General features: G+C 34.2%; 1 protein-coding gene across 4 annotated transcripts in view; it reads right to left on the bottom strand.

Moving 5' to 3' along the window:
* Positions 1–23,522, bottom strand: part of Rbcn-3A (rabconnectin-3 alpha) — a 984,230-nt gene that overhangs the window by 497,195 nt on the left and 463,513 nt on the right. For all 4 annotated transcript variants that reach the window (XR_016549602.1, XM_090406519.1, XM_090406521.1 and 1 more), the window contains exons 31-32: positions 19,492–19,589; positions 7,623–7,788 (exon numbers count right to left, since the gene is read on the bottom strand). Coding sequence is in view for 3 of the 4 variants with exons in the window: in XM_090406519.1 (XP_090262645.1) it covers positions 7,623–7,788; positions 19,492–19,589 (264 nt within the window). In the remaining variant the exon portion in view is untranslated. The remainder of the gene's footprint in view (positions 1–7,622; positions 7,789–19,491; positions 19,590–23,522) is intronic.

Raw genomic sequence — 23,522 nt, 5'->3', positions numbered from 1 at the left:
GTTGTTCAGATGATGATGTGCTAAATTTTCATGGTACAGCAACCACTGTGGCTATAATTAACTAGGTCAAAGTTTACAAGTCAAAATCTAACAGCGATATAAACAAAACATAATAAAAATCAATTTTAATATAAAAATCATTAAGTGTATATCATCAAAATCATATAACAATATAATGAATTTAGTTTAATCATTTATCCAAGTGTAAGCAAACAAAGTTTGTGCCTGAAGTATCTTCAGGACAAAGGCAATTTGTGGTAAAGGTGGATCAAGCACCCATCACTGATTGTCTCAGTATCTCCCATAATGCAAAGTACATCTCCTTGCAGACATGTATAATGCTATGCATTAAGGGAAGGGCCACTACTCAGACCATTTTTCGACCTTTATTGAATGTTCAAGTACAGGTCCAACTCCACAAACTCAGCATTGTTCCCCTCACCAACAGGCTCACTCTGCCACTGAGAAGAATTCTCAGCGTTGACTCTACCCCATGGCAGGCTCACCCAACCACCAAGCAGAGCCGTTCATTTGCTCATATGTTATCTGAGGGGTAACAGCAACAGCCATGCCTCAGTTAACTTCATGGGCTACAGCATTGCCATTCATCACCCAAGCTATCAACCAGTTTCGACCTTGATTGGGGTCTCATCGGTGGGAGCCCAGAAGTGGAGATACTAAGACAAAAGCAATGAAGAAGACATATTTAACTATACAAGTTAACAAAAAATGTACCACCTTATTATTAAATTACTCTGGATTTAGAGAAAGATGTTGGAAGTTTTTTCCTACTTGGTTAGACTATAATGAATATTGTTTAATCCTTAATCCAACTGCAAGCAAACAAAGTTTGCACCTGAAGCATCTTCAGGACTGAGGCAACTTGTGGTAAAGGTGGACCAAGCTCTCATCACTCCTTGTCTCAGTATCTCCTATAATGCAAAGCACATCTCTTTGCAGACATGTATAATGCTATGCATTAAGGGAAGGTCCACTACCCAGTGGGAAAAAACTTCCAACATCTTTCGCTAAATCCAGAGTAATTTAATAATAAGGTGATGTAATAATAATGAGAGCATGGTCCACCTTTACCATGAGTTGCCTTAGTCCAAAAGATACTTCAGGTGCAAACTTTGTTTGCTTACACTTTGATAAAGGATTAAACTAAATTCATTATAGTCTAACCAAGTGGGAAAAAACTTCCAACATCTTTCTCTAAATCCAGACTAATTTAATAATAAGGTGGCACCTTTTGGCAACTTGCATAGGTAAATATGACTTCTCCATCGCTTCTGCCTTAGTATCTCCACTTCAGGGTCTGGTTCCAACTGACGAGACCTCAAAAAAGGTCGAAACCGGCTTGGGTGATGAATGGCAATATCCATGATGTTTTAACTAAGGCTCGGCTGTTGCTGTCACACAGGTCCTGGGTGGTGGTGGGGGGGGTAATGAATGGCAATGCTGTAGCCTATGAAGTTAACTGAGGTACGGCTGTTGCTGTTACCCCTCGGATGACATATGAGCGGCTCTAACATCGGCTGCATAAAGCAAAGAGCTGACATTAACATTCACAATTCTGATATCATGTTTAATACCATTTTCCTTCATAATGGGATCCATATAGATAATGAATAACAGAGGGGATAATGTACATCCTTGTCTCACACCAGATTTAACATTAAACCATCTTCCTGTACTTCCTTCAATTCTAACTGCTGACTTGCAACTCAAACAAAGACTAAGCGTTGCTTGATATAATGCCCTATTGACACCATATAACTGTAGTGTATTGAATAGCTTCTCGCTTGGCACCTTGTCATATGCCTTTTCCAGATCGACAAAACTTAAATACAGTTCTTTGTTATATTCTCATGCTTTCTCCACTAATTGTCGTAAAGTGCAGATATGATCCTGACAGCCTCTATTTGGCATGAATCCAGCTTGTTTTTCATCAAGCTTTTCTTCTACAATTCTTCTCAACCGTTTCTCAAGTATACTGACATAAATCTTGCCTGGAACACTCAGTAGGGAAACCTCTGTAATTCTCACATTCAGTTTTATTTCCCTTTTTATATATGGGTACTATTAGAGCTCTACTCCAATCATCAGGAATTCGTCCCTCTGTCCAGGCCTTCTGAAGTATGCAGTGCAGTCACTGTAAGACTTTCTGGTCGATTATCATCTACTCTTGCTGCCTTTTCACATTTCAAGCCTTTGATGGCTTTTTCTACTTCAAGTATGGATATGTATTCCTGACTGTATGCTTGAGTGTTTTTTACCACTGTACTATCACTGCTTGTTTCATTTAGCAATTTTTCAAAGTAATTACTCTATACTTCAAGGATATCTTTTTTCCTGTTTTCATGTCACCTTTATCATCTCTAACTCCTTTTTCAGCACTCTTTCCTCCATTTCTAAGCTTCTTCAACACTGCTCAACTTTTATTCACTTTAAAACTTTCTTACATGTCATTCTTTTCAATATGAAATTCAATATCCTGCTCAAGACTAAATAGTGATCGTTTCCAATTTCAAATCCTCTGTACACTCTAGTGTCCTGCAGCAGGGAGAAAGCATGACTATCATCAATAACATAATCAATGAATATCTTACCACCTTCTTAATATATATTTTCTATGTTCTTGCCAAAGTCCTCCCATGACTTTTGTTTAGATAGTTTTTCACAGTGTTTAGCTTTCTTACATTTGTCTCTGTATTCTCTAAGAGCACAAGCTGACTTATTTGCCAGGAAATTTTGATATGTTTTCTTCTTTTCCTTCACTGCCTCTTTAACTTCCTATGTCCAACATGGAATTCTGATTTTTCTATCCTTGCACACAACCTCACCACATACCTCTCTGGCTAAATCAATCAGGGTTTTCCTCAAAGTTTACCACTGACTCTCCAAGGTTTGGTTCTTGTTCTGAAACTCTTTCATTTTTATAAGACTATTACACTTTTTTTTATATAATGTTCGTCAAGTTATAACCTAGTCTGTTACCTTCATATAGCTTACTAGTTTGTATTCCCTGAAGATGCCGATAGAGAAAAAAAAAATAAATAAATAAAATAAAAATAAATAAAAAAATTGGCGAAACGTAGGATAATAAAATAAAGCTACTTGACGAATATTATATAAAAAAAAGTGTAATAGTCTTATAAATAATAGTCAAGAAAAAATTCAACACTCTTTAATTTTTTTTCAATAATCTTTGTGTATTTTAGTCTACAGTTCACATCTGAGAGCTGCTCAACTTTTATTCGCTTTATAACTTTCTTACATGTCATTCATTTCAATATGAAATTCAATTTCATCCTGCTCAAGACTAAATAGTGATTGCTTCCAATTTCAAATCCTCTGTACACTCTGGTGTTCTGCAGGGAGAAAGCATCACTATCAACAATATCATAGTCAATGAGAATTTTCTTATTCCTTACCTCTTCTCTCCATGTGAATTTGCGCACATTCTTATGTTGGAACATGGTGTTAGTAATAACCAGTCCATGTCCTGAGCAGAAATCCAACAGGTTTGCCATTATTATTAGCTTTGCTCTTTTCTCCAAATTTTCTCAAAACATTTTTGTATGTCTGACAATCACTTCCTACTCTGCTATTTAGATCCCCGACAAGGACCAACTTTTCCTTTTTCATTGTGTCAGTAGCTTTCTTTAGAGTCCTCAAAAAATTCCTCCACTTCTACTTTAGTAGAGCCTTCTGTGGGACCATGGGCACAAATAAGTCTCATTGTCCAGTTCCCCATTCTGATATTTGCCCACATCACTCTACTTGACACTGCCTGCCATTCAAGAAGATGAGCCTCATATTTTGTGTTGAATACTATGGCTACTCCTTCTTTTCCTTGATTGTCATTGCCTGAATATAACATTTTGTATTTATTGCTCAGAAAGATCTCACCAGTTTTTGTCTTTTTTGTTTCAATCACCCCTATTATGTCGATCTGGTACTTATCTAGTTCCTCAGCTAGCTCTATTTCTTTGCCATTTGGGCTTCTTATGTTGATAGTACCGATCTTTATCTCTGGCGATGTTGAGTTGGGAGTGTATAAGAGGTCCTACTATTAATTATTCATGTTCAGCCACCAGCCTTCAAGTTTTGCTTTTGTCTTATATATATATATATATATATATATATTTAAAGTAGTATGCTTGTTGTTCTTCCTCACAATTATTGAATTTGAGTGTTGTGCATTTGTACTCTTTATTTTCATGCTTTTAACTACTGCACCTCATGAGATGGCAAAGCAATGAAATGGAGTTCTGAGCATGACTATTTCTGGTGTGAAGCAGCAGAAATGATTCAGGATGTAGAGTTTGACAGGACAGCTGAGATACTATGCTTTCGCTGGTGTTGGGGTTTCAGGGTATTAAATGTTAGGATGACATTTCTCGTTAGTACCAGTCACCATCCCCGATATATGAGAGTTTCTCTTATTGCTTTTAGGTAAGCCTTAATCTTTTATTTCAGAACAAGCCTTCTCATGTTTCTATCATAATGTTCCAATTAAATATTTCATGTATGGAGTTCTTTACATATTTTGGGTATCTTGCCAACTATTCTAAACCATTCTTGATGAAGGAGGAGACATTTTCCCAATAAGATGTCCATCAAGTTAATAATGAGAAAAGTTAGATGGGATAGCAGTGTGTGTTGTGGGTGTTTTCTGTTTTTTTGTTTTTGCTGTTAGTTAATGAGGAAATGGTTTATGGACTTCACCTGAACTTAAGGAGGGGGTACTATTATGAAGGGCTCTCATACTGGGGGATAAGAATAAATGACACATATTCAAAAGGAGGAGGATTTAGCACAAAAGCACACTACCTATGATGGAGCCACACATGGATGCTTGCTATCTGGCAAAACAAATACCTGTGTTTGGAAGTGGAATTCCAGAGATGCTATACTGGAACAACAGCAAGCCTCACACCCTGTCCAGAGACCATGGGAAAGATGACGTGCTGCACAATTATTGAACTGTGCAGGCAAGCCCATTAACCAAGTGGATCCTGGCCAGGCCATCTAATACCAGCTTGTCAAAACAGTGCACATAACTTTAAATCCTCTTTTCCTGATCCTAAGCAGGAAAATGGATGCCAGTGATTTGGAAAATAGGAGAATAAAAAATTCTCTGAAGATATAGAGCAAAAAATATAGGAAGGGAAAGAACAGATAGATGAAAAGAGAGAGAGAGAGCACCTCCAGTATGAACAGGGTCCACATGGAGGGGAAGATGCTCAAAAGTATCAATTGGATGGTGCTGTCTGATTTTATATATGGTAGAATCATGGGAAGAAACAAGCAAAAAAAAAAAAAAAAAAAAAGCACAAGACAATATGAAGTGGAGAGTGATGAATGTATAAAAAAGTTACACTAAATTAATTTTCTTAGCTTTTTTTTTTTTTTTTAATGTGGAGGTCCATGGAATGAGAGAGAGAGATGATTACAGTGAAAGCAGTAAATGAGTTTAAAGAGTAGTACAATAGGCTAGGCTTTGCAGTGTCTGAAGTGGACTTCCCACAAGGAGTCTCACAGAGATCTTGTGATGATAATAATGATGATGAATTGGTTGATAATAATAATGCAATTCAGAAAACTCATTACTGCACAAATCTTAAAGTAACGATGGATTTTCTATTTTCACCCAAAATCTGAGAAACTATTATACTAAATTGTCTGAAATAAATAACACAACCGTATATTTCCAAACTCATTATCTATATAATTATATATTATTTTTTAATCATACAATAACATTTGATTTCTCTAAGTTTTTTTTATTTCTTAATATTACCATTTTAGTCCTTAGTACCCCCACATGGTAGCATGAAGTACAAACACATACAAATTTTTGTAAGAAAGTTTGAATGCAACTATCCAACCTTTACAGAACTCACAGGGAGGCCTATTGTTCTTCTCATCCTCCACTCTTTTTATATATCTATGAAATATATATACAGTCATACCCTGACTTACGCGAATCCGGAGTTGTGAGGTTTCTTATATGTACATATTCCCATCACGCCTCACCACTAGTCATATATTTCCGGTGCCAGTCATATTCGCCAGTGTCACACATGCTGTGAACAAGCACTGACATGTTTCGCGCGGTCTCCATTCATACACGATTTTTATAGTCTACAAACCTTGCGATTGTTTAATGTTATGTTCTTCATAAAAATTTTATCACACAAAAAATAATAATGTCGCCCAAAAGAAGCAAGTCCGATTCTTCTACAGCTAGCAAGAAAAGAAAAACATTCAAAGCGTACCATACACGGCGTTTGTTTGCAAGTCTGAATGAAGCTATGAGGCAAAATGAACAACTATCTGTTAAAGAGTTTTGGAAATGGTTTAATGTTTTAGATGCTGTAAGGATTATCGGAGATTCTTGGGGTGTCTCCGATATCGAAGACACCCTTCAGTAGCGAAGAGTCTCTAATATCGGAGACTCTTCGCGACTGAAACCTCAGATCCAGTTTTACCAGGAAAGCACATGACAATTGTAAAATTAACAGAAGGTCTCAGCTTAATTAAGAAAGACTTACAGATTTTGGAGGACATACATTCTAATGAGGAACAAATTGTAGCCATAAATAAAAGAAACAAAACTCAATGTTATTAAGGATTTTGAAGGTGGAATGAAAATTTGTGAGCTGGCAAAGAAGTTCGATCTACAGGAATCTACAGTAAGAACAATCGTAAAAGAAAGGTTTACAGATTTTGGAGGACATAGATTCTAGCGAGGAACAAATTGTAGCCACAAGGCAAGGAATAAAAAAATCATTAGCTTACTATGAAGAAATTTTGTGTGACAAAAAAAAAGACATTATGCCGTCATACGAATCTATTAGATTTTATGAAACCATCGACATCGAAATAACTTTCTTTTTTTTTATGTACGAAAAACTACAATTATGATTATAATTCTTAAAAAATATAGGTGTTTTTGTAAACCTTTGGTCCTAATTGTATGTTTGTATATATAAATTACATGCAAAATTATACCCCGAGTTACGTGAATTCAACTTACGCACTTTTCATTGGTCCCACCTATCACGTAACTTCGGGGTATCACTGTGTGTGTGTGTGTATGTATATATATATATATATATATACACACAAAATATTCATACTTTTAACATACGTTTATTAAACTAATTTAATTTTCATTTCCATTATATTTATGTGTAATTTTATTTCAGTGTAAACTTAATCTTTACGGAAGCAATATAACAGAATTTGCTATCAAATTGTTATTAATGGTAAGATTTTTTCTGTAGGTACTATATATATATATATTTATTTTTAATGTGGTAACAGCCAACAGAAGGTCTCTTACACGGAATCATCATTTGTGCAATAACATGTTACAATAAACCAAAATAAACACAAGTGGAATAGAATATTTCAATTTAAGTACAACGAGAAATGATTTATGAAATTCTACATGTAGTGATTTCGGTGTGATATGCCATTAGAATTCAACAAGTAATGAAGTGAAAATTTAAGTTTTTTTTTTTTTTTAAATGCATTATAACAAGATAATCAACAGGAAATGCTTTTAAAAATTAACTATTCCTTAAACTTTTCAAATAAACACATACATCAACTGCATCATTCAGAGCTCCTGCTAAGAGAAAAAAAGCAGCTGCATGTTCAAATCTTTGTTTTCCCATTAATGTAAAGGCATTTTTCAAAGCTGATTTTCTCCACTTGTCTTCTGAAAAATTATTCTGAAAGAACTTTGCCATTTTGTAGTCATGTACTGACCTAAAACACAAATGATCAATAATGGATTATAAAACTTTGATCATGATAATTAAAAAATATATATTTGTAACTGTTCTTAAGATTCTGCTGTTACAAAAAAAAAAAAAAAAATTTGAGATTACTTACTTTTGAATTACATCTATATTAAAAAGCATGTCAAGAGGGTAGTTCCTAAGTTATCTGCCATTAGTATGATGAAATGCAATCAAATTAAAATGTCAGGAGAGATGCAGTGATCTCTTTCACACACAGGCACGCACATACACACACACACACACACACACACACACACACACACACACACACACACACACACACACACACACACACACACACACAGGCATATATGAGAATCAGAATTAACAGTTAAGACCTAATTCTGATTCCCATATGTATCACATTCACTTCTTACTTTACAAAAAAATAAACAATTTTCACACAAAAAGATCACAAAGTAGTCTAGAAGCTGAATGTGTGAAGTAGTTGCTCTGCAATCAGCAAACTGTAGATTTAAATCCAAATGCAATGCATATACATGAGAAATGCTTTAAGCAGTAGTTGATTTTCATAATATGGTACAATCCAAGGCAGAGAAAACTACTTGATTTTTGAAGTAGACTGAAGTGACATAAATTTTTGCATTGAACAGGTGGGATTCCAAAGAAAACAAAATTTGTGTGTGTGATATCTTCACAAACACTAATACACAGGCATATTACCGTCCCTCAATAGAGAGAGCGAGAGAAGCATGTGAGACGAGTGTAACCTATGCAGAGTTGAGAAAGAACAACTTCATCTCTATGAACCCTGTGAGTTTAATTTCATGCTTCATCTGGTAGTTAGTTGTTGTTGCACTATGCCATGATGATTACCACTATGATATTAAATTTTTGTCTTCTATATCTGTAATCTGTGCAGGGGACAGGTGAATGATGTCATCTTATGAAATGAGCTCACAAAGCTGCAGCCTAGTTTATTGATCTCAACATGGCTTAGGATTCAACAAAGGAGAATATCAAGGCAAAGCCTTCTGATCATCTGGAGGAAGAGCTGTTGGATTCAAGAGTGCAATGATTTTTCATGGTGTACCAGACTTTTCAAAGCCTGTAGAAAAGTAGATGAGTTTTCTGCAGGTTTGGTTTTGCACTTCTAGTTGTGTTTCATCTTTATATAATGTAATGCAAGCTCTAAGGCATACAAGCTCAGCACACATTCCAGTGGGATTCAATTAGATATGCTGTATGAAAGATAGCAGAAGACACATCACAGAATCTGATTTTGAACTGCCTGTACACATTATTATTATTAATTAGTTATTAATTAGATAACCTAGAAAGAAATAAACATAAAATCAAATTGGAAATTAATGAGACACAATCTGGTTTTCAGGAAAATAAAGGGACTAGAGAAGGACTCTTCAACATTAGAACTATTATAGAAAGATATCTGGAGAAGTAGAAAGAAGTCTTGTTATGTTTTATTGACTACACAAAGTTCTATGATAATATAGATCATTAATAACTAAAAGAATGCATCAAAAAATTAGGAGTAGATGGTAAAGATACCAAATTACTGATAAATCTATATTGGGAACAAACTGTCTCAATAAAAATCTCAGAGGAATTTCCAGTGAAGAAGGATGTCAGACAAGGCTGTGTTCTTTTTCCTATATTGTTTAACCTCTATACTGAAAATATCTTCCAACAATTAGCAGATATTAAAGGAGTCAGCATAGGAGGCAGAAATATAAACAACTTAAGATATGCAGATGATATGGTAATGCTGGTTGAAAATAAAAAAGATTTTCAAAACCTACTAGAAGAGCCACTGACACTAAGTAAAAAATATGGATTTAATTTCAACTTAAAAAAAAAAAAAACATGCTGGTAACAAGAGAAAAAGGGAAAATACCTGATATAAATATTAAGATCAGAGAAAATATTTTAGATCAAGTAGAGAGTCATATATATTTGGGTCAAATAATTTCAGAGAATGGAAAGCATAATAAGGAAATATTAAGAATGATAGAAACTGCTAGGTCAACCTTCATTAGGATGAAAAACATTCTGACCTCAAGGGAAATTCATGCAAAAAAAGGAATTAAGCTGTCAAAATGCTACGTATAATCAACATTGTAATATGGAGCAGAAACCTGGACAACATAAAAATATTGTGAAAATAAACTACAAGCTTTTGAAATGTGGATGCTCAGAAGAATCCTTAGAGTCCCATGGACTGCCAAAAACACTAATTTAGAGATATTGGAGATAACTGGAGAAGAAAGGATTCTGTTGAAAACCATTAAGAAAAGGGAAACTACCTACCTACCTTCGTCACATACTAAGATATGAATCCCTACAAGAAACACTTTCAGAAGGAATGATACAAGGAAAAAGAAGAAGAGGAAGACAAAGAACAGATCGGATGGGAAATATCAAGGACTGGATCTTTTTGTCGTATACAGAATGTGTGAGAGAGAGAATCACAAAACAGTACATAGTGGAAGTTGACTTCAGATGATATCTGACAAGACAAGAGTCTAACACATGAACTACGTGGTTTTTTTATTATATTAGATTCTGTAAAGAAATCTTTATTTTTTATATATTAAGGGTTTTGGCATGCCCCTACATCCCTATAATATCATGAGATCTACCCACTCCATGACCATTATAGCAGCAATACTGTCTTCCTTCAATGAAAAAATAACAATATTAGCAATGTTCATTTATATAACCATGGCTTAGTTTCAGAAGTGATACCCCTCCCCCCATCCCCCACACAGATATATGCACTGCTTTGAGGATCCACAGCAAATAACTGCCTTACAAAAAGACTATAGAAAACTAAATGAGACAGCAGAATGATTTTGGTGTTTATGCATGATACATTTTGCCAGACAACTGAAAATGTTCACACAGCTTGGCACTACTGCAGGAAATACAGTGAGTGATCGGTTAACAAACAGTTCAGACTCCAAACAAATGGGACAATGAACACTTTCACGAAAGATTTTTATGTTCGGACAACAAACACATGTTCAGATAATGAACACCTCACAGAACAAACACAAGAAGAACCGATGTTGTGTGTGTAAGATTTGTAGAACTGTATTTTATTGCCATCTATGAATGGTTTCTGGAACGAGACTTTGACAGTTGTATACATAACCTTTTTGTGCACTAGTTGATTTCTGTTCTCTGAATTTTTGTAAGTGCTTTTCTGAACTTTTTATTTAAAAAAAAAAAAAAAAATGATAATATTATAGGGCCTAAAAAGAGTGGAGTGTCAAGAACTGTGCTCTCCATAGAAACCAAGCAAGAGTTAATGGCCAAGGTAGAGAGTGGGCAGAAGATGTCTGATGTTGCTAGGCAGTATAGCTTGAACAGGTCTACACTAGGCACAATCTTAGCTAAGAAAGATATAATCAAGAAGACCGAAGCAGCTAAAGGAGTAACAAAAATCACATCTGAGAAACAAAGATGTGCCGCCATCCATGAAAAAATTGAGAGATTGCTTTTAGTTTGGATAAAAGAAAAGGAAATGAAAAGAGGTGTAACTAGTATGACTATCATTCAAGAGAAGGCTAGAAAAATTTTTGAAGAACTGAAGAAACAAACTCCACATTCATCACATGAGGAGATATAATTCAAGGCTACCACTGGATGGTTTGCAAAGTTTAGAAGGAGATCTAGCATTAAACATGTGGTAATGCACAGTGAGTCTGCTAGTGCAGATAAAGAAGCTGAGAAGTTCTGTCTCAAATTTCAAGAATTCATTAAAAAAGAAGGATATTGTCCACAACAAATTTTCAATTGTGATGAAACTGGTTAATTTTGGAAGCGCATGCCGAACCTTACCTACATCACGAAAGATGAGAAAAATATTCCTGGGCATAAACCCATGAAAGACCGATTGACGTTATTTTTGGGAGCTAACGCTAGTGGTGATATGAAGCTTAAACCACTTGTTGTCTATCACTCTGGGAACCCTAGAGCATTCAACAAAAATTCCATAATTAAAGAAGGACTGCCAGTGATGTGGAGATCGAAAGAAAGTTGCTATTGGACAATGCACGAGGACACCCAAAAGACCTTGAAGATAATTTGCCGGAAGACTTTCCCAGGCTGATAATTCAGTTTCTGCTTCCAAATACCACTTCGTTGATTCAGCCAATCGATCAGGAGATTATTGTGGTTTTCAAGAAATTATATACTCGAGTGCTGTTTTGTCGGTGTTTTGAAGCATGCCAGTTCTCCTCGACGATGACATTAAAAACGTTTTGGAAAAAAAAATTTGTTATTCTTGAAGCTATCTGGCTCATTCAAAAGGCATGGTCAGAAGTCACTCAACGACAGCCGTGTCCATCCTGCATTCAGGGAGATGATGTCCCTGAAATTATGGATGAAATTGTGACAACTGCTAGAGATCTGGAATTGGAGGTGAATGAAGATGACATTGAACAGCTCATAATGGAACATGAAAATGATCTGACGACAGAAGAACTCCAAGAAACTCAGCGAGATGTGTTTTCTTCTGAAAAAGAGGAAGACGAAAGAAGACCAATGCTGACATCTGCTATTAAAGATCTTTTGAAGAAGTGGGGGGGATGTCAGAACAACGGCCTTAGAATGGCACCCAAACTAGGTTGAGGTCAATAGGCATGGGGATCTCTACAACGACAATGCTATTAATCACTTCCGAAAAATCCTGAAGAAGAGAGAAAAGCAATTGACATTGGACAGATTTTTTAACATCCCACAAACGGGAAAAAAAACATGACTGATGAAAATGCAAGACTGTGTATGTGTGTATTATTGTTATTATAAATAAACGTAGTAAGAAATTATATAATTTATTTTATTTTATTTTTTTTTTGGGTCTCCAGAACGAATTAATCAAATTCCCATAAAAATCAATGGTAAATTGATGATCAGTTAACGAACAATTCAGGTAGCGTACATCATCTTTGAACGGATTATGTTCGTTAACCGATCATCCTCTTTATTTTCATGAGTTTTCTCCACCATAAACACAAAACCTCATACAAGTAGATGCTCATCACAATGAATCCTTTGGGATAAGAGAAATACTTTCTTAGCAAGATCTGCTATTATTTAAGAGGAAAAATGATAAGTGATTCCCCACACCCCATTCCCATGAAACAAAATAAATGGTGGAAAATCACACAGATGACAGAACACAAAAGAGTGGCGTGAACCATAAATAAAGCACAGAAAATGACATGAAAACTTACAAATTCAAATAATTGAACATGTTTGGTATCAGAGGTCTTGAGAAATTATTTATTGGTATGAGACCTAATATAGAAAGTCAAGGAAAGTAGATCATGATGGGAGGAATGATAAGGATATTCAATTGTTTCTATGTACATATTTACGTATACTCCAGATGATGACCATAATATGAAGGTCAAAATGATGGGACATTACAGTTATTATTCTTAATATGGTAGCAGTAGCCATAAGTTTATCAAAATGAATGCTGATCACCATGTAACATTAAAAGAAAGAATTCTCATAATCCAAGAGATTTAACACACAAGCATTGTAATCACCAAGGTAAACTAAAATGTGCTTGATTGCTCAATCAAGCACACATTTTTATAAAGATGTAGAGACAGCAATCTGATTCCTAATGGCATCAAGCTAAAAAAGAAATTCACCTTGACACACAATACTCAGAGAGCTAAGCACAAAAAGCTTAGCACTTCCTCAAAATCAGGTTCTAAATTAAAATCATACTTTTCTGTTATTTAATCCAGATATCTGGGATGCCCTAGAGAGGATCATTGACAACTCAACCTCAACATATTCTGGAAACAAAGTAAAGCTTATAGCAAAACTTCTCAGAATGGAACAGAAGCAAGATTTAAATGACCAAAGGATCAATTTAAGCAATTTAAATATCTCATCATCAGTGAATGATTCTGAGAACAGCTAACCACATATAAGTGATGATAGGAGCCACCAACTGCAAACAAATGATTAACCTGTTGAGCCACACCCTGAAGAATGGTGAAATTTCACTACAGGTATCCCTCAATTAACGCAGTTAATTAATCCCTCGATGTTACCGCATATATCAAAATCGCGTTAATCAAATCTAATAATCAATGCTAAAATTACAATTCGTCCATGATCGATTACTGTATTAATAATTCGTTTTATATGGTACTCTTTTAGGAAAGATAAAAAATGAATGCAAAGCAAATGTTTAATAAATACTTGTACCTACATTATTTACTGCAATTTTTTTTATCAAAAGAAGTTATCAAGAGTCATTTGAACAGTTTTAGTTTTTTCTTATCGCCATAAATTCTATGATAACAAGCAAAATGACTCTCCAGACCTTGGCAAACAAGCAATGAAATATAAAGAAAAAACACTGCCAATGTAATACATGATGGTACAAATTAAGTTAATATTGAATCCAACATTATTTCATAGTCAAATATAGAAACTACAAGAGTTTCATTCCAAATATATAGAAATTAAAAGTTTCGGCAGATGCAAGCATAAGCAACCTTATGGGGAACTCGTAGCAAAGGTGGAGTAAGCTCCAGATCACTTTCCTTAGTATTTTCCATAATGTAAAGCACATCTCCTAGAGGACATGTATGAAAAAAATAAGCCTTTGGCTTATTTATTTTCAGTTAAAAATAAGCCTTTGGCTTATTTTTATCAGTAATAAGGTATTTCAGTAATACATGATGGTTTATTTATTTTCAGTTACAATCTAGAAATTATTGAACAAAGAATAAAAAAGCAACAACTAAACCATACTATACTGATATCGGAGGTCGTGGTATCTCTCAGATACAATTTACTGTCCAATATCACAAACCTTTTTATAACATGTGTTAAACCAAACTGATAGCAAAAAATAGTGCGGGATATCACTCGTAACATATGAATGCACAGCTACTCATGACCTCCAAGCTACACACTGAATTGTGTAAGAATATTTATATTAAACATTTTGCATGTATCTGTCAGATCAGCTGTGAGCTCCACAGGATTAAAGGCGCGTTAATCAAAACTCTTGTCGCATATATCAGGGGATTGTTGCAATTAATTTCGCCGCATTAATCAAATCCCGCGTTAAGCAAAACTGCGTTAAGCAAGGGATACCTGTACTTAGTAAAGGCATACACATTCCTGTGGTGTGCTTAGGACAGTTAATAAATTGAATTTTATGAATCATATTGGGAGAGAGAGAGAGTATAAGGTTTTGCCTAACTAACACAGCTGATAAAATACGATTAGAAACTTCTAACATTTTAAATAATACTAAAGCAATAGCTAGCAACATAACCAAAACAGAATTAACAGCTGTGGAATCAGGCTATCATCATTATTACAGCTAATAAAGGAAACACCACTGTTATTTTAAACCAAGCCTATCATCGAAAAACAAATCAATTAGTCTTTGACAACACCCATTATCTTGTCAAATATAACCTAAATAGTTGAAATTAAAAAAGTAGAATTATTTCCTGGCCTTCAGATCTGGTTAAAAAACTACTTCCACACTATGCTTATTCGCTGAAAATAAGGTGTTCCTAAGATACACACAAAGAGAACACACTACTTCAGCCGATTACTTAAAGTATCAAAAACCTCAAATATCACCTTAGCCAAGAAATTAGCATCAACACTCAAGGAGTTGGTAGGTAATAACCCTCCTATATCACAAACCCGCAATACTTCATAAACAAAATTAGAAACTTTACACTTAATAAAAGTGATTTATTAATCAGTTTTGATGTATCTGTCCATTTCATAAATGTCAGAATCAATGATATAATTCTTCTTTTACAGGAGAAATGTTTGCTAGACATCATGGCCCTCTTTGCTGCCCATGTATTACATTCTGGTTACTTTGTCTGGCAAAATACCTTTTACCTACAAAAGGAAGGTACAGCTATGGATTCACAACTATTCTCTCCTATTGCTAACTTTTATATGGAAGCTTTTGAGAAATGTGCTCTACATTCCTTTATTTTAAAACCCAAAGTCTGGCTGCAGTACATTCATTGACAATATTTTTATTATCTGGACTCAAAGCTGTCAACCTTTATACACCTTTCTAATGCACCTGAACAAACAACATAAATGAATATATTTCACCATTGAAATTGAAAGTCAGAATGCACTTCCATTTCTGAATATATTTGTCACATGTCATCACCTCTGGTAATCTTTCCTCACTGTTTACTGTAAGCCTATACATAATAGCCAATATATACACAAACTCTTATCACCATTCAACATAAAAACTGAGTGTCATAAAAACCAAGCTATAAAGATGTACTCCAATGAGCAAACACACAAGCATGAATTTAAAATTATCAACCATACTTTCCTAAAAAATGGCTACCATGAATTACTACCAACATAATTCTTCACAACACTGCACCTAAAAATAAGCTTAAATTCCAACAGAACTGTACCCATTCCATACATTAAAGGGATTGGATAAAAAACAGAATATTGCACAAATACAACCTTAATGCTATCTTTAAACCATCTGCAAAATTAAAGAACTTATTTGAGTTTCCAAAGGAGATGGGTAAGTTATTTAATTTTGCAAGAGGTGAAATTGGATACAAGATTTCTCTCTGAAAAAAGGAACATGACACATTAAATTTAAGGACTATGAAAAAATTTGGCTTTTTTGATCATACCCTAAACACTCTAGAGAGAACTGATTGGAATGGTACCTACCTGTTCCTTATACTACAATGAAACCTACTATGAGTGCAAATTTAAAGAAGGATGCCAAATTCTAATCAACTACCCTAATCCCAACAATAACGATAATCTAAAAATCTCAAAGAATATGGATGGCACATATTCGACCCACAACTTTTGTTCTAACAAGTCATAATAATTAGGACTGTAATATTCCAGAATAGCAGCCATAATGTAACAACAAACCATAACATTTATTTCAAATAATGATTAGGTCACCACTATTGCTGTATCATTAAAGGTTAGTATGAATTTATAGGTATTATTTCTGGAAAATTTCCATGTTACTCCTCTAAATAAATATAAATTTTTATGGTTATTTTGCCTATATTTGTTTAGGAGTACCTCTTTTTATAATGTCAATTGTGGGTTAGACACAAGTTGAAAGTTTTCTCCCACTTGGTTAGACTATAATAAATTTAGTTTAATCCTTTATTCAAGTGTAAGCAAACAAAGTTTGCGCCTGAAGTATCTTCAGGACTGAGGCAACTCATGGTAAAGGTGGACCACGCTCTCATCACTCCTTGCCTTAGTATCTCCCATAATGCAAAGCACATCTCCTTGCAAACAATGTATAATGTTATGCATTATAACATTATACATTGTTATTAAGGAAAGGGCCACTACCCAGACCAGTTTTGACCTTTATTGAGGTCTCATCAGTGGGAGACAGACCCAGAGGTGGTGATACTAAGGCAGAAGCAATGGAGAAGTCATATTTACCTATAACAGTTGACAAAAGGTGTCTCACCTCATTATTAAATTCTCTGGATTTAGAGAAAGATGTTGGAAGTTTTTTTCCCACTTGGCTAGACTATAATAAATTTAGTTTAATCCTTTATCCAAGTGTAAGCAAATAAAGTTTGCGCCGGAAGTATTTTCAGGACTGAGGCAACTTGTGGTAAAGGTGAACCACTGACGAGACCTCAATAAAGGTCAAAACTGGTCTGGGTTGTGGCCCTTCCCTTAATACATAGCATTATACATTGTCTGCAAGGAGATGTGCTTTTCATTATGGGAAATACTAAGACAATTAGTGACGAGAGCTTGGTCCATCCTTACCACAAGTTGCCTCAGTGCTGAAGATACTTCAGGCAAATTTTGTTTGCTTATACTTGGATAAAGGATTAAACTAAATTTATTATAGTCTAACCAAGTGGGAAAAAACTTCCAACATCTTTCTCTAAATCCATAGTAATTTAATAATTGAGGTCGTTATATTAATTTATGTTAATTTAATAAGGCCACCAACACATTGTGAACTGGACATAAACTTCTAATATCCATGTGTGCTATGATGAACTTGAAAGAAAGATTGTCGAATCCAGAGAAATTGCCTTAGATTCTTCCCATATAAATAACTCCCAAGTTTCAATCTTTCTGATGCACACATTGCCTCTGTCCAATACTGGTGCACTCGTGACAGCACGTAGTCAACTTTTATTTGGAAATCAAGCTCACATTACTGTTTTCAAAATGTACTATTGTTTTTTTTTGGACTAGTACTGTAAATGCAATTTTTAAGTCTCTGTTATTTTTTGTATATTTCTTTAATTGTGATACCCGAAGAAGTTGATCCATTCAACAAAACTAGTGAACTAGTAGTATCTTTTTAAATAAACCATGTCATCTCTTTATCTATAATGTCATTATCTTTATCTATAATGGTCTCTCTCCTAATAAGATTGAAAAATTTCTTTCTCTCCATCAATCAACTGTTTCTGAAGATCCTTCTTCCCCCAGAGCCTTTATTTCTTTGCCTTACATCAGCTCTCTTTCACCAAAACTAGCTAAAATTCTCAAGAAATTTAACTTCAGAACTTGCTTCACTACGCTCCCAAAACTTTGCTCCATACTTAGTAAACCTAAAGAGAAACATCTTCCAACTCAGTTTCCAGGAGTCTACAAGATCTTATGTGATTGTGGAAAGCCATACTATGGCCAAACCGCTAATTCCATCCTTCTACGTTTGGAAGAAAACCAGAGAGATATTTCCTACAACAGGACTAGAGCCAGCGATCTCTCTAGCCACGTTCTTTTCTCCGTTAACTCAGATGAAGGCCGCCAACACATTGTGGACTGGATACAAACTTCTAATATCCATGTGTGCTACGATGAACTTGAAAGAAAGATTGTCGAATCCAGAGAAATTGCCTCAGATTCTTCCCATATAAATAATTCCCTAAGTTTCGATCTTTCTGATGCACACATTGCCTCTGTTCAATACTGGCGCACTCGTGACAGCACGTAGTCAACTTTTATTTGGAACTCAAGCTCGCATTACTGTTTTCAAAATGTACTACTTTTTTTTTTTGGACTAGTACTGTTAATGCAATTTTTAAGTCTCTGTTATTTTTTGTATATTTCTTTGATTGTGATACCCGAAGAAGCTGATCCATTCAACGAAACTAGTAAACTAGTAGTATCTTCTTAAATAAACCGTGTCATCTCTTTATCTCTCGGTATCAGTCATTTAAAATAATTTATATATATATATTTAAAAAATTCTCTATTATATTCATTTAAATTATTACAAGTTCATAGCTTATATTGTTTACACTCACACACATACACAAATACAGCTGATAGTCTAATGTGAAAACTAAAGGTGATCATAATTTAAATCACTGTGGTGTTGCTAATAAACCCTTGCACTTTTCCAGAAACAAAAAAGAGTGCTTTGCAATGATTGTGAACTGAAAGTAATAGGTGTCAGAAGTATATAATTCTGATCTTAGTTCCAGAAAATGTGAGCAAAATTTTTTTTGTCATATATTTTATGCCTATTCAGAATGCTACAGTTAAGTCAAATTCATTTTAATTCACTAACCAATTATGAATCTGAGTCTTCTAACTTGGTAGGCTGATAATTTTTATGGGTAATGTACCCTAAAGAAAAACATGATTTTACAAATTACTCATTTACCTAAATAATCCCCATACCAAGCTTTTCTTTTTCATTGCTAAGTAGAAGAGTCCAGCATCGAGAGGATCATTTTTGTTCTGAAAGGCAGCTTTTGCAACCTGCAAAAGAAAGACATACAGTTTTCTTCTCTTTTTTAAATCATGCACTGTTTCTTTATTACACTGTTTTTAGAATAAATATCTGAAATTAAAAAGCTAAGATTAAATTTATATTCTCTTTGAAACTATGGTTCATGTAACTCCTTATAAAAGGAGTTACATGAACTTAGATATATAGAATTTAGAGCTCTTAGATATAAAAAGATAAAGCAATGAGTTTTTTTATGGAGTCTTTGAATCAGAATGTGTTTTTTTTTTTTTTACTGCAATCCTTTTAAATTAAAAAAAAAATAATTAGAAGATCATATACATGTGTTATTGCCTACCTTTGCTGTATTTTTGGCAATTATGATCTCTGAAACTTAAAATCTGACTGGGCTACTTGTACAGACAGGCTGATGACTTTGCATCAATTTCCTTGGTATCACATTCTGCAATGTACATATCCTTAGGATATGTGCATTATCAGGGTTACTACCCAGACCAGTTTCGACCTTGAGTGATGTCTCATCAGTGAGAGTCAGACCCAGAAATGATACCAAGGTTGAAGTAATGCAGAAGTCATATTTTCATATACAAGTAGTCATGTCGTGACGACTAATGTCCTTCGAGTCCGTGATCTTGCTTCAAGTCACTTATATCAATAAATAAACTAATTATCAATTGGTCACCAATCTTAAAATAGGGAAATTTATATTTATACTGCGCCACCCTATCTTAGGTTAGTCTATATAAATAGTAGGACCAATCTTCAATTAGCTAGCAGTCTTCTCATTTACTCTGGCCGAATTAACTATCATTCAAATTGGGGCACCCGCGAGATTCGATTATTTTAATGAACGGTGCAATAAAAAGGAATTCAGGCAAACACAATATTTAGATTAACAAAATAAAACATTTAATATATGATATATAACAAGTACAATAATTCTACTCTTAAATGAAACAATACAAATAACTCAATACAACTTGCTAAGTCTCTCATTCCAGTTCGATGTTCTAAATTCTCAAAAACAATTTGCAACTTCAAAAACATATTTTCTTAACTCAGATTAAAATAACAAACTTCACATTTAATCTGTCTCTACAAATCTGTCAATACAATGTTCAAATTCACAGCAAGCACTAATCCAGGTAGACAATATTCCAAGCAAGTTTATTCCGGACTTTGAGCATCGGAGATATATTACAGTTAATGCTAGAATAGACGAACATATACAATTACTCTTACCGGATAAAATCTTCAATACGTCAAGTTATTGCGAGGACACTTATGAATTAACTTAATTACATCAGCGGAACATACATAATAAAATCCTTCTACGATTACGGCATTAACTTTACTTCATAACAACAGCTGTTTTCACTTGTAACATTAAACTTTTTGATTCACTACTTTTTGGTTCATTTCCGAACACTATTTTCATGAATTCCTGCCCTAAAGAATTTATAACCTTCTTTTACTTCTTTGCTTGTATGCTACCTTCCTTCTGGTTCCGCAAAGCTCTTTCCTCTCTCCCCTTACTAATAAAATCTCAATTCTCTTTTTTCTATATACTTTCACTTCTTTTTCCCCCCCGTTCGAATGCCACGTTCTCTTCGACCCGTGTTGTTTACTCATGCGTCTCCATGACAACAAACTAAACGCAAACATTTCGCTAATGTAATACAACGCTCTACTACTACATGAGTGATTACATAACGTTAAGCTTTATACACAAATATGAATAATTAGAATATTTGCTTTTCAATAAATGCGTAGTTAATATTGCAAATATAAGTTTCTATAATATTGACATAACAATAAATAAAATAGCTTAACAATAATTAATACAGAATCTATTTACCATTAACACATTTCTTTGATTAAATAATTAAATAATTGATATAATTAAGGTAGTTATATGATATCAAATTACATTTACGTTATTTACAATAAATAATATTTACAACGCAGCCTTTGTAATGGAAATTCATGTTGGATTCTGAATCAAATAATATTTATTCTATTTTCTACATAATTAGAATCCAACAGTCAAAAGGTGTCACACATTATTACTAAAATACTCTGGACTAGAGATAGATGTTGAAAGTTATGTGTGAGAATATGTGCATTGCATTATGGGATACTAAGGCAATTGATGTGAAGCCATCAGTCTCTATATACAAGTAGCCCAGTAGTGAAATTACTTCACACAAAAACTTTGGATGCTTACATTTGGATAAAGGATGAAACTAATAATATAATTTCTTAGTATCTTTAATTTATAGTATAAACCAAGTAAAAAAATTTTCCAACATCTATCTCTAATCCAGAGTAATTTAGTAATAAGTTGTGACACCTTTTGACTACTTGTATATGGAAATATGACTTCTGCATTACTTCAACCTTGGTATCACTCTGGATCTGGCTCCTACTAATGAGATGTCAATAAAGATTGAATGCAATCTGGGTAGTGGCTCTTCCCATAAAGCACATATCCTTACATGTCTGTAAGAATATGTGCATTGCATTATGGGATACTAAGGCAATTGATGTGAAGTCACCAGCCTCTATATACAAGTAGCCCAGTCATGAAATTATTTCACATGCCCACTTTGTTTTTCAAAATAAAGGCATTTTGTTTATTAATTATCTTGAAAAGAGAAAAACAATAACCAGGGAATATTATTCCGATCATTTAACCAGACTAGACTAAAAATATCGTGAGAAAAGACCCAGTTTGCAGAAGAAAAACATCTTTCATCAGGACAATGCACCTGCCCACAAAGGTGTTTTGGCAATGGGAAAATTAAGGGATCTGCACTATAAATTGTTGGAACATCCACCCTATTCCCCAGATTTGGCTCCATCTGACTTTTATCTCTTCCCAAAACTAAAACTCTTCCTTGCTGGTCAGCGTTTTTCTTCGAATCAAGCGGTTATTGGAGCTGTAGAGGGGTATTTTGTAGATCTTACCGAGAACCACTACAGGGACGGGATAATGGCGGTGGAGCATCGCTGGAATAAATGAATTAGTCTTAATAGAGATTATGTTGAAAAATAAAAATAATTTTGAAATTATAAATTCGTTTTTTATTATAAATTGTTAGGCTGAGATCTTTTCAGATCACCCTCATTTATGCAGAATCTATTCGGCATTCTTTCCTACGTCCACTCCACACTAACAATAAAAAATTTTTCTTTCTCTACATTCATTCCTTGCATTGTAACCATCCTCCTCCTTATGAATTTCCTTAAAAATGCAATCTAGAGGTTTACAAATCCACCATTAACAAGTTTCTGCTTTCTCCTCAACTGTTTTAGCAGGTAGATCAAGCAGAAGATATATGATAATTTGCAATCAGAGTTCTATGTCTCAGTCATGTCATACCTTGCATACAAACTTGATTCTTTTGCTAATTTTTCAATGTGATGACTGTATAAAAGGTGTGCGCTGTGCTTAAATAAGGTATAACTAATCATTTGCACTTGAAGGATGGATTACACTTAAATGGATTTGGTGGTATGTGGTTTGAAAAAATGCGTTCAGTGAAAGGGTGAATATATACAACCAGGGAAACTATACATGGCAGGTGCAGTTATGGTTATAATAACAGAAAATGTGTGTGTGAGAGAGAGAGAGAGAGATAGAGAGAGACAGAAATGATATTGTTGGGATAATCCCAAGAATAGAAGACTAGTTTTGTCAGACAAGAAAGGGGATGTCTGGTAAATGAGGTAAGGAATTTGATTGAAGAATAAATATTGCTCTTTTAACTGGTCAGGTTGATTTAAAAGTATTACTTGAATACTGATCAGTTCAGTTATCAGCTACTATACATATTCACTGAGATGACTAGTATCAGAAAAAAAGGCAATGCATTTCTAGTGCTGGTAAATAAAATGTGGGAAAAATTATTGGTATGACAATCAACTTTCATTATGGCAAG

This window comes from Typopeltis vanoorti, chromosome 16 (assembly GCF_054136105.1).
Source record: "Typopeltis vanoorti isolate ZY-2024b chromosome 16, IOZ_Tvanoo_1.0, whole genome shotgun sequence".
Taxonomy (NCBI): Eukaryota; Metazoa; Arthropoda; class Arachnida; order Uropygi; family Thelyphonidae; genus Typopeltis; species Typopeltis vanoorti.
This window is presented reverse-complemented; position numbering and strand designations above follow the sequence as displayed.